General features: G+C 39.1%; 1 protein-coding gene across 3 annotated transcripts in view; it reads left to right on the forward strand.

Moving 5' to 3' along the window:
- The window catches only part of WDR33 (WD repeat domain 33), a 117,544-nt gene that overhangs the window by 50,091 nt on the left and 47,863 nt on the right, over positions 1–19,590 (forward strand). For all 3 annotated transcript variants that reach the window (XM_003931598.4, XM_074399807.1, XM_074399808.1), the window contains exons 5-7: positions 1,434–1,529; positions 1,722–1,873; positions 3,558–3,655. In XM_003931598.4, the coding sequence (XP_003931647.1) occupies positions 1,434–1,529; positions 1,722–1,873; positions 3,558–3,655 (346 nt within the window). The remainder of the gene's footprint in view (positions 1–1,433; positions 1,530–1,721; positions 1,874–3,557; positions 3,656–19,590) is intronic.

Here is a 19,590-nt window from a genome sequence, read left to right on the forward strand (position 1 = left end):
ATTTAAGAAATAACCTTTATATATCCTAGCTTACCGTTTCTTTAGGCACATACATATTTTTCTACTTTGTCACAGTTTTGATTTTGGAAAATAGGATTGTTGTGTTAACATTTTGTATGTTTACGTCTTTTAAGGAAAATCAGTGTGTGATCCATCTTAGAAACTTGAAAATAAAAAGTAAAAAAAAAAAATAGATTTCAAATTAACCAGCATGTATGTCACAGATTTCCTTTGGTATGCAAATTGTAATATTAAAATAATGATGTAAAAATATTTAAAGGGCTTTAAGTGCAAAAAGTAAAAAAGGGTTTTAAGTGTAATTTGAAAGGAGAAAAGGGTTTAAGTGCCAAAAAAATTACTGATATAAGCCGGGCGCGGTGGCTCAAGCCTGTAATCCCAGCACTTTGGGAGGCCGAGGCGGGTGGATCACGAGGTCGAGAGATCGAGACCATCCTGGTCAACATGGTGAAACCCCGTCTCTACTAAAAGTGCAAAAAATTAGCTGGGCATGGTGGCGCGTGCCTGTAATCCCAGCTACTCAGGAGGCTGAGGCAGGAGAATTGCCTAATTGCCTGAGCCCAGGAGGTGGAGGCTGCGGTGAGCGGAGATCGAGCCATTGCACTCCAGCCTGGGTAACAAGAGCGAAACTCCGTCTCAAAAAAAAAAAAAAAAAATTACTGATAATAATATTCCCTGAAAATATATATATAAATAATAATATTCCCTGAAAATATATACCTCTATTGTGTAGCAATACAAAATTAAAAATATTGGTATAGCGTTAATTAGTCATGGCACTATTTATGGTTTTTTTTGAGAGTAGATCAGCGTTAGACTTGTCACAGCTTGGTACTTTGGATGGAGGAGAGCTTACAATTTTAGGAGAGCTTACAGTTTTATTTTGAAGTGTGTTTACCTGCAGGAAGAGTTTGATAGCTTCAGTTCCCTTAAATTGGTACTTGTTATCATCTTGTTTTTTTAATTGAATACTGGTAACTTTTCTTTCTAGATTTGTCCCCTAGTACTTGTAAGCACCAAATCCTTTATTCAGTCTTTGAGTTGTGGTGGTGACTGATCACCTTATTTATGTTAGTCTCTCATAAAGCCTAGGAAATGAGGTCTTTGCATATTCTATTTTGAAATGATCTTTAGCATTCATAGCTGTATGTAATTTAGTGAGTAGGTGCATGTACTCCTCAGGTACTTAGTATCTTTAATTTAGCTAAGAAGCCAAAGTATAGAGCTTTCCCTGCACTGCATTAGGTTCTTTTCTGACAAAGTACTTTTGATAAAGCTGAGCTACATTTAAGTGAAAGTATCATCTACTTAACCTCAGTTATTGCATGTTTTATAAATATCTTTAAGATGTTTTCAAAGTTAGTGAAGTTGGAGGATGTGTGCCCTTGTATAACCTGTCTTTTTTTCTCCCTTAGTGGACCCCAGAAGGAAGACGCTTGGTCACTGGAGCTTCTAGTGGGGAGTTCACCTTGTGGAATGGACTTACTTTTAATTTTGAAACAATATTACAGGTAATAGTAATCACCAGATGATAGCATCATCCTGTGATTCTGTGAAGAACTTGAGATATAGTCACTTCATTGGCATTGTTAAACTTAGAATTGGGCAAATCATTTTCTCGAGTCAGTATATGCTCTTATAAGCCTTTAGTCATATATTCTTTGAAGCAGCACCTTACTAATTAATGTTTTCTGTTTTCGTAGGCTCACGACAGCCCAGTGAGGGCCATGACGTGGTCACATAATGACATGTGGATGTTGACAGCAGACCACGGAGGATATGTGAAATATTGGCAGTCGAACATGAACAACGTCAAGATGTTCCAGGCACATAAGGAGGCGATTAGAGAGGCCAGGTTTATACACAATATACCATTTTCTGTAGTCCCTATTGTCATGGTTAAATTATTCTCTAAGTGTATTCTGGGTGCAGAGATGCATGGGCTCTGTCAGATTCTGGGAAACTTTCTGCACCCTATAAGCACAATATTTTTCTTTGTTTTCACACATTCACCATTTTGCTGGCACCTTTCTGAAGTAGTGTTGTCCCGGTATCAGCCTTTGCAATATGTTAGAGATGTATTGTCTGCCGCATTTTGCACTGGTTTTCTCTTTTTATTTATGATTAATAATGTGTATACTTTATTCCTTTTTATTATCTACTGTGTAAGACAAGAATATTTCATTCCAAATAAAGAATTCAGTCTTTAATTATGCAACTGAATAAAATCTAAAGCCTACAGAAAACAACTTCAGAATTCACACAAAGTGGAAAAAGGCTTAAGTGAAGACCTGGTTGGCTTGTTTATGCCACGACTTCCAAAGGAAAGTATAGGACTAAAAACCCTCACAGATAACTGGATGTGGCAAACATTAACGGATTAATGAATGGGTTCTTCAAGCTTTGCAGCTGTAAGCAGATCATTGTGAAGAAGACTCTAGGACTTTTCTTCTGATTCACTGTTGATAACATCACTTATGCAAATGTATACAATAAGTGGAGTTTAAAATATTTTCAGTGAGTTGTATATTTTTACATATCAGTGAGATATGTATAGTAAAACTGGGGGAAAAAGTTCCAAATACAAGCCTGAAGAATTGCTGCAGCCTCAGAATAAAGCTAAGCAGCATTCTTTAAGGTTGTGCCACCCATGTGTGGGAGGAGGTTGAACCATCTTTATAGAAACATCATCCACTGTAGTCATTTGCTTATACTTGCAGAATCTTAACAGAAATTGTTGGATGAACGTGCTTCTGCTTTGTAGATTTTGCCTTAGTGCCATGCCCATACATTGAGTTTATACAGTTGATCCTTTCTTAGTCATAGGATTCCAAAGTTCAAGGGAGTTCGTAGTGTTAGTTGAGAAACTTGATCGTCTTTCACTACTGGGAAAAACTGGCTCCTTCTTGCAGCGGATTCTTTGGCTTTAAACACAAGTCTGAATGTCGTTATTTTAAAGTTTTCCTCAAAAGGTTCAACATCCATGGAATAGCTTGCTAGGAAGATGTGAAAGTTTTCTACCGACCTTTAGAACAGATGAGAAACATCATATGTAGGGATGGTTAGCAATCAGTCTTCTAGTAGACTGCCCACATTGTTTCAGCTTATCATTTCATGAAGTGTTTGAGGCAGAAGCTGATGATAATTTTGGGAGCAGTATTTGTGTGTGGTTTAAAAGACTGCAGGGATACTGCAAAAATATAATCCATTTAGTTTCACCGCTTAAGGCAGCGTCATGTGATTCCCTGGTCTGATAGGAAATAGAGAAGGAACATGGATAGCATTAGCATTAATAATACACACGTGAAGTTCTCAGAATACTGACGGTTGAAAACTCAGAAACAACTGCTCTTTTGAAGTCTTCTTTTGATGAGATGCCTGTGTTAGTTGACAACATTCGCTTTAAGGGCTTCTTCACTGGATTCTGCCCTCTCCTGTTTATAATGCAGCACCGTGTTTTTATTTTTCCCTGTCTGAGAAGCACAGATTATCTGTTAAATGCTGACTTCTTTCCCCTGCTGTGTGTCTTCATGTAACAGTTTCTCACCCACGGATAATAAATTTGCTACATGCTCTGATGACGGCACTGTTAGAATCTGGGACTTTCTTCGTTGCCATGAGGAAAGAATTCTCCGAGGTACGTGTACTAACAGTACTGATTGGAATATTTAAATAGGGAAGACATTTGTGGTTAAATCATCACAAAACCACAATACTGGCTTACATCTCCATTCAATTTTTTTACATATACACACCGTCTCAGGCTCTTCAAAAAAAACCAACACTCTTCTCTGATTCACATTTTGTAGGTTTTTACTACCAGTGTCATCTTTGAATTTTTCAGCTATAAATTAAATGCAAGAGCCCCCTCTCCTTACTTGTTTATCTGTATGCATCTTTTAGGCTGTATTCCTTTTCCTTTCCGGTAGCCAGAGTACTTACTCCCAACATATTGACAGTGTGGTTTGTTTTAGATAGTTCTCATTCTCCTGGCAGTCCTTTCACAATATGAATTAACCAATAAGATAGAGGTATCAAAGCTACACTTCTTAGTGTTACTATTTCTGAAAGCAGTTGGTTTTGCAGTACACCACATTTGTACCACGTAGCCTGCTTGTTACTAAGTTTGGGAGGCATTGCTTGTTTATGTTTGTTGATTTCATAATTAATAAAGGAACTTCTACGAATTCATTCTATAACTGAAGTCCATATTCTCACTTTGATTATGTTAGAGTATGATTAGAATATTGGACTCTGTAACAAAGTGGGACCGTTGAAATACTAACAGTATATCAATGTGAGTTACATGAATTCTGTGGTGGTAGAGTTAAGGACTTTGTTGTATATGTGCAATACAAACATCACAACGAAGAGACTTCTAACTGGATCCTATTAGTTTATTAAGTAGGAAGGTACTTTTCTCAAGAGCTTAATTTGAACCTGTTAAATGTACTGTTTAACAAACAGTACCTTCTACTCCATATCCTTGATTCTAGGATGCCACAAAAGTACCATCTTTCTCTGACACATAAATGCAGGGTGGGAGGATGGGTGCTACAGGTGTTGGATGTCAAACTGTTACTCAGAGCTTTTCCCTATGTTCAAGAGTTAGCAGAGATCGTTGTCTCGGTGAATCATAAGTTTCTCACAGCTTTTCAGAGCTTTATCTGTAGCATGTAATGTTGATGCTTTGGAGACAGGAAAGACTCTTGAGATACTTTAACCTTATTTCAGTCCATATTTCAAGCCAGTATCTTCAATCACATTTGCTTAAACACTCCTGACTTTGCACATTTTCTTTGGGTTTATCCACAGTAGTGTATGATTGTAGCTTTCACAGGGATAGGGAACCTGTCACATTGAGGAAGTATACTTACTATAAAGGTCATAATATTGTATAACTTCAGAATGAGACAAAGACTTTGAGATCATCTTGTCAGAGTCATTTTATGGATGAGCACCATGACCCCAAGGGTATAAGTGACATGTTCAAAGCCAGATAGGTTCAGAGCCAGGACTAGAATCTTATTTGACACCCAGCCCAGTGCCACACTTATGTTGAATCTTTCCTCGCTATTAGTCTTAGCTATTAAACAGAAATAAGTTAAATATTTTCTAAGTTTTTAAAATCCTAGAAACTTACAGAAAATGAAATAATTTTATTAAAACTAATTCTAGAGAATTAAAACAACTAATTTTACAGTGGACTGTACTAACTGAAGTCTGATCTAAAACCATTTTGCAGCTTGGATTTTAAGAAGGAAATCTGTGTGATAACGTTTTTCAATCCCATGATCCAGTGAAGCATTATTCCATTTTGGTAATGAAAGTGTTTTATTAAGAATTTTCGTCTGGAATTTAGAGTGTGCGGGGGATATTAACTAGCAGTTATATATTTTCAAATAAGTCCAGGTAAATTTAGACGAAGCTAACTATCATAAATGAGAGTTGAGATTTTTGTATGGGGGCTCATTATTTTAGGTTTTTACTATGGAAATTTCAAACATGCACAAAGGTATAATGAACCTTCACATACTTTGAGGATTTACATTCTAGCTTTCTAATATTGTGTGATTCTTCTAAAAAAAATTCTACTTGCTTTATAGTCATATTTTTAGTACCCCAAGACACTTCAGTATGTGAAGCAGATACGAATATATTGAACTAAGTTGATTATACCACCCAAGCAGTAATTCTGATAGCAAGTCTGGTGTAGGAGAAGAGTTACTAGATTCCAATTGTGTGTTTTCTGTCGTTTCTTACTTTTCCAAATTTTCTGCATCTAAGAGCTTCCCATTCTCCCCTTTGTGAGTTATGGGGTCAGAGGGATGGTGGATCGGCAGTTCTTTCAAGGGATGATGAGAAGTTCTTTAAATGTGAAGTGACTTTACTTAGCTCTACTCAGAGAAAATTGGATCACAAAGTCAAACAGGGACTGGATATTCAGACCTCTAAAATATCAGTTGCCCTTTATTAAGGATGTGATGTTCATGTAATGCACATAGACTCTGTGGCATCAGGCAGATAAGCATACTCCTTTGCATTGTTAGTGTTGTGTGTCAGACCATTACTTTTGGAGTTAACTGTTAAGAAAATACAAGAATACTCTATTTAAGGGGAGTTTGTGATCATATAGTTGAACTCTCTATCAAATACTTTTCTATAGCATTCCTAAAAAACAGTCTTCTATTCACAAACATTTTCAGTGATGCAGTATTCCCTACTTCACATGAATTCCTTTTAATTTTAGACGGCTCTGCTTTTCAGGGAGTTCTTGCTGTATATCCAAAATCTGCTTCCTTACTAGGTGTCTGGCTTACAGGAATACCACAAATTAGGTCTGCACTTCAGTCACATGGCAAGCCAGTAAGTATTAAAAGACAGCTGTAGGCCAGGCCCATGGCTGTAATCCTAGCACTTTGGGAGGCTGAGGCGGGTGAATCATGAGGTCAGGAGATTGACACCATCCTGGCTAACATAATGAAACCCTGTTTCTACTAAAAATATAAAAATTAGCCAGATGTGGTGGTGGGCACCTGTAGTCCAGCTACTTGGGAGGCTGGAGAATTGCTTGAACTTGGTAGGTAGAGGTTGCAGTGAGCCAAGATCTCACCACTGCACTCCAGCCTGGGTGACAGAGCGAGACTCTGTCTTAAAAAAAAAAAAAAAAAAAAAAAAGACAGCTGTAGGGTCTTCTTAACTAAGTTTTTTAGCTTTAAGTATACAGTGTGCCTGTGCATAACAGAAGCCATGATACCATAGTTTTTATTATTATTATTATTTTAAACAGACAGGCTCTGTATTGCCCAGGCTGGTCTCAAACTCCTGGGCTCAAGGGATCCTCCTGCCTCAGCCTCCCAAAGTGCTAGGATTATAGTGAGGGCCACCACACTGGACCTGTACTTTTGAATACAGAGTTTATAGTTGCTTTTTGTTTTTACTTTTTTATTATTTTAAAAATATTTTTGAGATCAAGTCTTGCTCTGTTGCCCAGTCTGGGGAGTGCAGTGGTGCATTCTCGATTCACTCTAACCTCCACCTCCCATGTTCAAGCAATTCTCCTGCCTCAGCCTCCTGAGTAGCTGGGATTACAGGCATGCATCAGCATACCCAGTTTACTTTTGTATTTTTAGTAGAGACTGGGTTTCACAATGTTGGCCCAGGCTGGTCGGTAACTCTGACCTCACATGATCCACATGACTTGGCCTCCCAAAGTGCTGGTATTACAGGCATGAGCCACCGTGCCTGGCCTATAGTTGCTTTTTATAATAGTATCATTCTGAGATTGCTCTTAGGCCTAGAAAAGGACAAAGTTACAGAAGAGAAAAATAATCAGTATTTTCTGAGGTTTAAAATGAGCATAGATCTGTTGTTGGTGTATTTATTATGTAAAAGTCCTTGTTGTTTGGCTCATGAGTTGAAAAAAAACAAACATTTATGAAATAGGATATACTGCAGCATTGAGAAGCCCTGTGTATATGTCCACCATTACAAAGGATGTGTAAGTCACCATAGTTTATACACATTTTCTCCTTTTTTTTCTAGTGTTGATTATGGCGATTTATGGACTGGGGTTAAAGTAACATTTTTTTACAGTTTTTATTAAAAATTGAACAGAAATGTCCGCTAGCTTCCCAGCTTATGATAAAATAACATTGTACACACCAGAAATATGTGAGCCTAAATGAGCCTATGAGTTATGTTTACAAATTTGACTACCAACTGAAATAGCTGAAATAGTACCATTAAAATCTGTTTAATAAACAATGAATATCCTATATGCAAGTTACCTAGTAGACTATTCTGTAAGATATAGGCCGGGCGTGGTGGCTCAAGCCTGTAATCCCAGCACTTTGGGAGGCCGAGGGGGGTGGATCACGAGGTCAAGAGATCAAGACCATCCTGTCAACATGGTGAAACCCCGTCTCTACTAAAAATACAAAAAATTAGCTGGGCATGGTGGCGTGTGCCTTTAATCCCAGCTACTGAGGAGGCTGAGGCAGGAGAATTGCCTGAACCCAGGAGCGGAGGTTGCGGTGAGCCGAGATTGCGCCATTGCACTCCAGCCTGGGTAACAAGAGCGAAACTCTGTCTCAAAAAAAAAAAAAAAAAAGATATAACCCTATCCTCATGTTGGGTGGGGAACGTAAGATATTTTCACAATCGCTGAAGATGTCTGCTAGTATGGGAGGAGAGCCACGTGAGTGCTTGAAGCGTAGTTTTATCTGCATGTGGAAGCGGATCACTTAATTACTGGCAGGTTGAAAATATGGAATCAGTAAGAATATGGAAATAAATTTTACTGAGAGGCATGTTCTTTTAATTTTTTTCCCACAGCCTCACCCCTCCCTATTATACTCGTAAAGAGAATCGGTTAACAAATTTCAGCATGCTTTAATTTTGTATTCCCTTCTTGATTTTAACAATAATAGCCAACACATTATACTTACAGTATATCAGGCATATTGTAAGTAGTTTGTTTAATCTTCCCAGTAGCCCTATGAGAGCAGTACTGGTTGTTCTCCATTTTACAAATGAGTAAACCAAGGTACCAGAAAGTTAAATAAACTTGTCAAAGGTCATAGCTTGTAAGAGTTGAGGCTTGGATTTGAAGCCTGTTTGTTTGGCTCCAGTGTTCATGCTCTTAACTGCTATGTTAAACTGTCTCTTTTATGTTTTAAATGAATGCCAGCAACAGTGCCTTCCTAAGCTGTAATGACATAATTGTGAAGTGAAGATGTTTTTGGGGGAGAAGGGTGTAGGTGGAGGAAACGAGCTACTCAAGTTCATTTTCTAACATTCTTTAAAATTGTAGAGGTTATAGTGAATGTAACAAAAATATTAAACCATAGCTAATAGTTCCCACTACAAATGGGTTATAAGATTTATTAAATTGAACATGGACATAAGCAGTTCTGTTGAGACTTATGCAGGAGTTTTTAGTTTTCAAATAGAATACTAATAGAATGCAAGTGAACACTTCAGTACTCACCCCACAGATTAAGAAAAATAATATTATTACTAGTACTTTCGATAAGTCTCTGTGTGCCCCTTCAGGATTGCATTTCACTGTGCTTTATACTAAATGAGATGACCACTGTCTACACAAAGATCTTTTGGTTTGGCGGTGTGGTTTTGAACTGTGTGAAGACACATTTACAGAGTTTGAGTGTTCCAAAAAAGGAGTGCTTTTTATTGGAAATGACTTTGTTACTAAAGTAAAATTGGTAAGCCATGTAGTTTATGATAACGAACCTAATTTATTTCTATAAGGTTTTACAAAACACTCTCCAGAACGGTTTACCCCCAAGACAAAAAACAGAAACACCTTTGAAGTAGCCCAGAGCAGAAAAATTCCTTATGTTGACTTAGCATGCTTTTAATATTAAAAGCACTTCAAGCATATCTCATTTAACCATCCAAACAACCACCAGGACCCATTTTACATACAGCTACCTGTATTTTCTACCCAGTTTCTTTCTTTGAGGAAGTGTTTCTTTAAGGCGCTCTGCTATTCTAAAAAGACTGGATCATGGTAGGTTGTCTTATTATGTAAATAATTACCTGACTATATTATGAGAGGGAAAAAGGCTTTATATTTAACATCTAAAGCACATTATTTTTAAAAATGTGTGTTGTAGGGTCCTGAAATATTCATTTTACATGATGTGTTCCTATTTTTACAGGAACTGTTTAAAATTTTTATGCTGGGCTTTGTTCTTTTAATCTCTGTGCTGATTTAAAATACTGTACATAATATGACCAAAACTTGTTGAATGTAAATCTGTGCCTTTCTTAGGGTGCAGAGTTGCATGCTGCTGCTATTGCATTTAGTGTCTTAATTAAGAGTCAAGAGCCACTCCCAGGCATTTTTTTGTATATGAAGATGCAATTTTTGTTTTGTTTTGTTTTTTGAGACAGGATTTTGCTCTTTCACTCAGGCTGGAGCACAGTGGCACAGTCATGGCTCACTGCAGCCTCTGCCTCCTGGGTTCAAGCAATTCTTCCACCTCAGCCTCCCCGGTAGCTGGACTACAGGCATGTACCACCACACCTGGCTTATTTTTATATTTTGTGGCGGAGATGGGGTTTCACCATGTTGGCAGGCTGGTCTCTTGACCTCAGGTGGTCCACCTGCCTCGGCCTCCCAAAGTGCTGGGATTACAGGTGTGAGCCATCATGCTTGGCTAAAGATTCAAATTTTTTAACAGTGACAAATGCCTATGATTAATAATTTAGGCAGTTATTTTTCAGAAAAAGCCTTCATATGTTTATATTGATTAAAGATACAAATTTTCTATAGTTGTCTTTTCTGTAGTTGTATGCTTCTGTTAGTTTTGAGTGAGGCTTAAATTTTTGTTCTGATAAATTAGTTACCCTGTTCTATCACAGATCTCAGCTTATTGGGTCTTTGATAGTTTTTAAAGTTAAAATTCTGAGCTTTGGAAAGGTTGATACAATTAGATAAATATATAATATGTCTTGGCTTTTTCATTTTTGGTGAGTAGATTCTTTAATAAAATATCTGATTAAAATATGGTGTAACATAGTAAGTTTAGTCAGTGAGGGAAGTATGGAGACAGGGTTTCACCATGTCAGCCAGGCTGGTCTTAAACTCCTGACTTCAAGTGATCTGCTCGCCTCGACCTCCCAAAGTGCTGGGATTACAGGCATGAGCCCCTTGTGCCTGACTACTGTTTTATAATACACCAGAAAACTTTATCTCGGCACCTTCTGAGAAGTACCTATAGTGCTATGATCTCTTTAATTGTAAAGAGACCAGAGTGAAGATTTCCGTTTAAAGGAATAAATGGTAGTTTCTGGGTCAGTTATTTCTTTTTTTTTTTTTTGAGACGGAGTTTCGCTCTTGTTGCCCAGGCTGCAGTGCAATGGCGAGATCTTGGCTCACCACAACCTCCGCCTCCTGGGCTTAGGCAATTCTCCTGCCTCAGCCTCCTCAGTAGCTGGGATTACAGGCACGCACCACCATGCCCAGCTAATTTTTTGTGTTTTTAGCAGAGACGGGGTTTCACCATGTTGACCAGGATGGTCTGGATCTCTTGACCTCGTGATCCACCCGCCTCGGCCTCCCAAAGTGCTGGGATTACAGGCTTGAGCCACCCGGCCTCAGTTATTCTTTTTTACAGGTCATTTCATAAAATAACCTTAATTTCTCCACATGCACATTAAAACTCTCAAAGCCAATTTGCCAAGGCCTTTCTCTGTTTTTTCTCTTTGAATGTATTTTGATACTTGGCAGAGCTCACGGTGAGAGAAAAGTTAATATTGAGGATGGCCTCCTTAGTCTGGCCATCTCCCATGCCTGTTGGAGACTGTGGGAGTCCTCTCAGTGTTCCTGTTTGTTGTGTCACACATGGAAATTATAAGTATCTTACCATATTGAAACAATTAGAAAATAACTGAAGGAAGTCAGCATGAATGCAGAAACAAGGAGTAAAAAAGGGTGGGTTCTAGGAACTCCTTGTCAGGGAGCTGAACATTTTATCTGCAACAGAAAATTTTAGTGTTATTAAACAAAAGTGGTTTGTGATGCCATGAGTCATTCAGGTTAGATTAGTAGTTCTTAATCCCATCAGGCCCGATGACTGCTTTTTCAAATAAATAATTTGTAATCTCTACACTTCTGAAGTGAACTTCATTGATGACTGCCACACATAACTTTCTAAAGAAGTCACCAACACATGTATGCATGTGCAGGCTTGGAGAAAGAAATCCTTCCAAAGTGCTTATTAAGAGGCCTTACTGCATTGAGAAATAGTAATCTGGAATAAATTATGCTAGAATAATTCTGTTTTTTATAGGATTATTGGAGGGGTCAAGGACATTGTAGCCAGAGCAATATAGGCAGTCTTTTAAACTAATTTGTGGATTACGGTAGAGGAATGTGGCTTTTTAGCTGCATGAGTGAAAGGTCATTCCCAAAGAAAGTCTTCCCTGGATGTTTGTTACCTGTGAGACAAGTATTAAGAGTGCTGTAAGGTTTTTTCCTTGTCCCCTGTCCTGTTTAACATTTTATATTGCCTGGCGCGGTGGCTCAAGCCTGTAATCCCAGCACTTTGGGAGGCCGAAGCGGGTGGATCACGAGGTCGAGAGATCGAGACCATCCTGGTCAACATGGTGAAACCCCGTCTCTACTAAAAATACAAAATATTAGCTGGGCATGGTGGCTCCTGCCTGTAATCCCAGCTACTGAGGAGGCTGAGGCAGGAGAATTGCCTGAACCCAGGAGGCGGAGGTTGCGGTGAGCCGAGATCGCGCCATTGCACTCCAGCTTGGGTAACAAGAGCGAAACGCCGTCTCAAAAAAAAAAAAAAAAAAAAGCATTTTATATTAATGTAGACGGACGGGCTTGCTTTGTAGATTGACAGCTGATTCAAATCTACAAGTAGAAGCTCACTAGATTTCAGGATTTAAGAAGATGTTGCGAAGTTAAACTTAATAGAAACTTTAAATGTAAAATATAAATAAAGATAAATATGAAGTTCTGTCCTTTGGTCAACCTCAGTTCCAGGGTTTGCTAGACTGGTTAATTAGAGTTCATATAAAAACAATCCTAAGATTTGATTGGTGTGAACTCTTGAGGTGTTATGTTCTTCCCCGCTTAATAGAATACTTAATAGGTGTTCAGAGTGGTGGAGCTTCATTTTTGATGGGAGTTTACTGGAATGGGGAACAGTAGAAAAGAGACTGAAGATTGTAGTTATTTTCATATATTTAAAGAATATTTTTTGCAAGTAGGATTGGATTTATTTTATATAGGTGTAGAATATAGGGGATAGGGAGGATATAGGACATCATATTTGGATTTCATTATGGAAATTTTTTTTCTGTGGAAAGATAAGAGAATGTGGCCAGGTACAGTGACTCATACCTGTAGTCTCAGCTTTTTGGGAGGTCGATGTGGGAGGGTTTGAAGTCAGGAGTTTGAGACCAGCCTGGGTGACAAAAGTGAGACCCTGTCTACAAAAAAATGAAAAACACAGTGGCATGCATGTGTAGTCCTAGCTACTCAGAAAGCTGAGGCAGGAGGATTGCTTGAGTCTAGGAGTTAGAGGCTACAGTGAGCTTACATTGTGCCACTGCACTCCAGCATGGACGATGTAGGGGAGATGCTGTATTTTTTTCCTCCATAAAAGAAGAAAAGAGAACAGACTGTTGTGTGGGCTTTTGGGCTTCTCTTTCATGAAATTTTGCCACATTTAGCTTGCCACCTACCTATCAGGAAAGTTATAGAAAGCTTTACCTTTTCAGATGGACGGTTGGATTTTATATTAACCGGAATTACATTCGTTTTATGTTTCAGGGCAGACCTAAAGCTTGAAAGTCAAGCATTGCAAAGAGTTAAGTGACTAGGATGTATCTCATAAGGAGATATTGCCAGCCTCCATTGAGACACTGGATGATGTTATTAACACTATTGTTTGAAGTAGTAGAGTCTCAAAATTACCTAATCTTTCAAAATTTTTTGAAATATTTATGCTTTTTAATTGTATATATACAGTAAGTACACAAATCTTAAATGTATAATACAATGTATTTTTTATATTTATGCACTTGCCTTAACTACGTCTGGATAAGATGCAGAATAATTTTAGCAGTCAAAGATTTCTTCATGTCCCTTTGCCACCTTAGCTTTTTACTAAGTAGGTTAGGCTTTGAAAGATGTTTTCATTAAGTTATTTTTATCTTTTTCTTTTTGAGATGGAGTCTCACTCTGTTGCCCAGGCTGAAGTGCAGTCGAGCGATCTTGGCTTGCTGCAGCCTCCACCTCCCAGGTTCAAGTGATTCTTCTGCCTCAGCCTCATGAGTAGCTGGGACTACAGGTGTGTGCCGCTATGCCTGGCTAATTTTTCTGTTTTTAATAGAGATGGGGGTTTCACCTTATTGGTCAGGCTGGTCTTGAACTCCTGACCCCATGATCTGCCTGCTTCAGCTTCCCAAAGTGCTGGGATTACAGGTGTGAGTCACCACGCCCGGCATTTTTCTTTTTCTTTACTACTATTCTTTACATTTTGTGATATTGTGGTTTTTATATCACCTTTCAGTGTGTAGAGTTGTCTTAATTACCTTTCATTGATTTTTGTCTATATTCTTTTTTTAAAAAAGATAGATGTAGTTCTGAGTCTAGATGCCTCCATATTCTTTTAAAAATACTGTTTTATTACTTTTTCTGATCAGCTTCATCTGGCTACTGAAACCAATTCATTGGAAGTATATGAAAAGACACTACTGCATATGGTTATAACCACAAGCTCTAGAAGCTGAATGTTAGTCACAGTTTCAGCTCTTAGCAGCCATGTGTTTCTGGGGCAAGTTACAATACTTCGTGTCCTCATCTATGAAATGAGGTATTCACCTCATTGAGCTGTCATTTCCAAAGTGAATTTCAGAGCCTGCTTTCAAATCTCTGGACTATTTAAGGATAAAAGTGGTTAGTTGAGAACTTTTTTCATTTAAATGTTTTTTAGCCATTGTTATTACAGTAGTACAGGTTTTTATATTTACAAGCAGTCTGTAACTGTGACTAGTTGTTTAAACAAAGCTGTTATTTTTAAATGTTTTCAGATGTAAAAAATTCAGATATGAATTTAGAATTGACCTTTTTAAAGTATTATAAAAGGGCTAGGCATGGTGGCTCACACCTGTAATCCCAGCACTTTGGGAGGCCAAGGCAGGCGGATCACTTGAGGGCAGGAGTTCGAGACCAGCCTGGGCAACATGGTGAAACCCCGTCTCTACTAAAAATAAGTTAGCTGGACATGGTGGCATGTGCCTGTAGTCCTAGCTTCTTGGTAGGCTGAGGCAGGAGAATTGCTTGAACTCAAGAGGCAGAGGAGGTTGCAGTGAACTGATAACATGTCATTGCACTCCAGCCTGGGCAACAAGAGCAAAACTCCATCACGTACATACGTATGTACGTACGTAGATACATACATACATACATACATACATACGTAAATAAGTAAATAAAGTCTTATAAAAAGATTTAAAGATTTTATCTTAGTTGTTAGATGTATTAGATAATTAAATCATGACACTGTGGCAAATGTGCTGTCATTGTTTCTTTTGCTGATATAAATTTAGAAGACATGGTGTCTCCTTTATCACCATGTCCAACATTTTCATGGTTCTCTAATTTCTTCAGAAATGTTTTGTGAATTGATGAAGTACCACAGTAAGCAGGAATGATATTTACATTGACAGTGAATAGTCTTCACTGTCAGCAGCAGCAGGCTGTGGCTATTGGTATCCGGGCTGTTTCATCAGGACAGCATTTTGTTTTCTTCAGGGGAAGAGCAGGTTTTTTCCTACTGACCAACCTTAATCACAAGAATTAATCCCTATTCCATTTAGTGATAAGTAAGTTAGATGAACAAGTGATAACTGGTAAAATGTCACTTCTTTTTGCCATCTTGGATGAATAATGTGTCAGCAGTAAGTTAGGAGTCTTGGGGAAAATATACTTTACACACATTTTTGTTGCAGTAGACAAGATTTAAATACAGAGATCTAATGTCATTTTTTGGGCTCTCGTTACGCTCTGCTTCCACCCCATCAAACTTGTCTGTTTGACCAAATGGACTAGCTGAATTTCCTTTACCCAGATTCTTCAGTGTAGCTCGTTGCAAGATAGGAGCCGAATTCTTACCTGTGACATAGCAGATGTGGGCCTGATTCAGTAATTCTAAGATCAGACAGGTGACATCCTGAATAAAAAGAGCATTTTAAGTTTAGTGATTTCTGAACTAAAATCCTGCTCCTTTCTCCAGGTCATTATAGTACAGCACTCAGTTTCCTTTTTCTTACTGTAGACCCTGAATATTAAATAACTCAAAAATTCAGTAGTGGTGGCCGGGTGCCGTGGCTCACGCCTGTAATCCCAGCCCTTTGGGAGGCTGAGATGGGTGGATCATGAGGTCAGGAAATTGAGACCATCCTGGCCAACATGGTGAAACCCCACCTCTACTTAATACAGAAAAATTAGCCAGACGTGCTGTTGCGTGCCGGTAGTCCCAGCTACTCGGGAGGCTGAGGTAGGGGAATCACTTGAACCTGGGAGGTGCAGATTGCAGTGAGCCGAGATCGTGCCACTGCACTCCAGCCTGGGTGACAGAGCAAGACTCTGTTTCAAAAAAAAAAAAAAAAAAACTGGTAGTGGTAATATTAAAAATTTTTAAATATTAAAAAATCGGGTCATTTCATTTTGTTTCCTGAAATCTATGCAAATTATTCCACTTACATCTTTTTTAAGTGCATTCTGATTTTAAAAGTTATTATTTTTCAGAGATAGGACCTCACTCTGTTGCCCATGTTGGAGTACATTGTCATGATCATAGCTCACTGTAACCTCAAACTCCTGGCCTTAAGCCATCCTCCTGCCCAATCTGTTTTGTTTTGTTTTGTTTTTTTAAATAGAGCCTCTTCACTCTAAATACAATATTATTAATTTGAGACAAGCTCTTTCTCTTGTCACCCAGGCTACAATGCAGTGGCATGATGTTGGCTTACTGCCACCTCTGCCTGCCAGGCTCAAGCGATCCTCCCACCTCAACCTCCTAAGAAGCAGGGGCTACAGGTGTGTGCCACTGTGCGTGACTAATTTTTGTATTTTTAGTACAGTCAGGGTTTCACCATGTTGCCCAGGCTGGTCTCAAACTCCTGGGCTCAAGTGATCTGCCCACCTCCGCCTCCCAAAGTACTGAGCCACCCTGCTTGGCCATTAATCTGATTTTTTAGAAAATTTTTAGTTTTACAGCTTTTATGTTTTAATGTGCTTGCAAATGTAAGTTCCCAAGGATCTTCTAGGAGGAAATAAAATGTTTATTGAGACAACAATTTGTCAAGAGTATTCACTAGACATTTTGTTTAGTTTATTAAATTCTAGCAGGTAAATCATTAAGCCAATTACTGTAAAATACCTTCAGGTTTTGAATTAGCTGTTTTATTTATTTATTTATTTTTATATTTTAACCTCTGAAAGAAATAAAATTAGCTGTCTTGTTGCCCAGGCTGGAGTGCAGTGGTACAATCTTGGCTCATTGCAACTTCCAGCTCCCAGGTTCAAGCAATTTTTGTGCCTCAGTCTCCTCGGTTGCTGGGATTACAGGCACACACCACCATGCCTGGCTAATTTTTGTACTTTCAGTAGAGATGGAGTTTCACCAAGTTGCCCAGGCTGGTCTTGAACTCCTGACCTCAAGTGATCCACCCGCCTTGGCCACCCAAAGTGCTGGGATTACAGGCATGAGCCACTGTGCCTGGCCTTCCCTTGTATTTTTTTTTTTTTTTTTAATATAAAGATGAGGTTTCACCATATTGATCAGGCTGGTCTCGAACTCCTGACCTCTGGTGATCCACCCAACTCAGCCTCCCAAAGTGCTGGGATTACAGGCGTGAGCCACCGTGCCCGGTCCCTTATATTCTTGACTTCAAGTCTGTTCTCTGTGGCTCACGCCAGTAATCCCAGCACTTTGGGAGGGCGAAGGCAGGCAGATCACTTGACCCCAGGAGTTTGAGATCAGCCTTGGCAACCTGGTAAAACCCCATTTATACAAAAAAAATTTTTTTTTTTTTCTTTTTGAGACGGAGTTTCGCTCTTGTTACCCAGGCTGGAATGCAATGGCGCGATCTCGGCTCACCGCAACGTCCGCCTCCTGGGTTCAGGCAATTTTCCTCAGCCTCCTGAGTAGCTGGGATTACAGGCACGTGCCATCATGCTATACGAAAAAATTTTTAAAAATTAGCTGGGTCTGTTGGTGTGTGTCTGTTGTGCCTGCTGCCTGGGAGACTGAGGTAAGATGATCTCTTGAACCTGGGAAATCCAAGGCTGCAGTGAGCCGAGATTTTGCCACTGCACTCAGGCCTGGGTGACAGAGTAAGGCCCTTTCCCTTCCGTCCTTGCCAAACGTCTGTTCTGTAGTGAGAAATAAGCTGATACATTTTTGACTTAAGAAGAATCAGATGTTAAATATTTCAGCCTGTGAAATGAAAGGTATTTTAAATACGAGTGTTGTGGAGAGTTTCAGTTCTTGATAAGGAGAAACACTGAGGACTGTGATAATTGTAAAGGTTAAGGTTTGGCAGAGTTACTGAAGGCTTGTCTTGAAAGAAAAAGTAGTCAACACTATGGTGTTTTTTTTTTCTTTTTTTTGAGATAGAGTCCTGCTCTGTCACGCAGGCTGGAGTGCGTGGTGTGATCTCAGCTCACTGCAACCTCCGCCTCCCAGGCTTACGCGATTCTCCTAACTCAGCCTCACGAATAGCTGGGATTATAGGCGTGTACTACCATGCTAGACTAATTTCTGGTATTTTTAGTAGAGACAGGGTTTCATCATGTTGGCCAGGCTGGCCTTGAAACCCTGACCTCAGGTGATCCGCCCGCCTTGGCCTCCCAAAGTGTTGGGATTACAAACCTGAGCCACCACGCCTGGGCTTATGGTATCCTCATCATCATTTTGTTTATTTTGTTTTATTGACAGCGGTTCACTTGTTCACCCAGGTTGGAGTGCAGTGGCACGATCAAACTCACTGGAGCCTCAACTGCCTGGGATTATGTGATCCATCTGAGCTTTCTGAGCAGCTGGGACTGCAGGTGCATGCCACTATGCCTGTCTAATTTTATCTTATTTTATCTTTAATAGAAACAAGATATCACTATATTGCCTAGGCTTGTCTGAAACTCCTGGGCTGAAGAGACTCTCCCATCCTGGCCTCCCAAAGTGTTGGGATTATAGGTGTGAGCCACCACACTGGCCACATTTTTGGTTTTGTACTTGTAGATATGATTAATACTTACAGAACTATAAAAATCTTTCATCAAAAGAGTGCATATGAAAATCTTGTTTTATTTTCTTACAGCTTATATACTGTCCAGATAATTCCAGTAGTTAAGATGAGCTCTTTTTTTTTTTTTTTTTTTAAGTTTCAGCTACCTAGGAAGCTGTGGTAGAGGGATCACTTGAGCCCAGGAGATCAAGACAGCAGCGAGCCATGCACCACTGCACCCAGGCCTGGGTGACCGAATGAGACCCTGTCTCAGGAAAAAAGATATTACCCTTTTTCATGTTTTCCTTATAGCTTCAGCTTTCTTATTGCTGAGCATTTTCCTGGAGCCCTTTTAAAGTACCTCTAAACTTAGGCATAACCCAGATACTTGGACATGCTGCCGCCAAAATGACCCTTGATTTAACTCCAGCTTATTCTCCTGATCAACTTGGCTATAAAAGCTTTATCTCTGCCTTAACAGTTTTAAAAGCTTTTTACTTTACCTCAGCCATTTAAAACATTTTACCATGGTCTTGACATTAAAAGTAAAACTGAAGAAATCTTAGCATCATCCAAAGCTGCCCTCCTGTCAATGATGTATTAATAAGCTGTGTTTTAGAGTCATTTTCTAAGCCTAGAACATTTACTCTATTTTCATTTCACTGTTTGGTATTCACAAGTGTGAATACCCTTCAGCTAAAGGCCACTAGATTACACCTATAGTAGAGTAAGTTGGGATTTATTACTCATTGCAGCAAAGAACACAGACCACAGGGAACCATGCGG

The sequence above is a fragment of the Saimiri boliviensis genome, chromosome 5, assembly GCF_048565385.1.
Source record: "Saimiri boliviensis isolate mSaiBol1 chromosome 5, mSaiBol1.pri, whole genome shotgun sequence".
Taxonomy (NCBI): Eukaryota; Metazoa; Chordata; class Mammalia; order Primates; family Cebidae; genus Saimiri; species Saimiri boliviensis.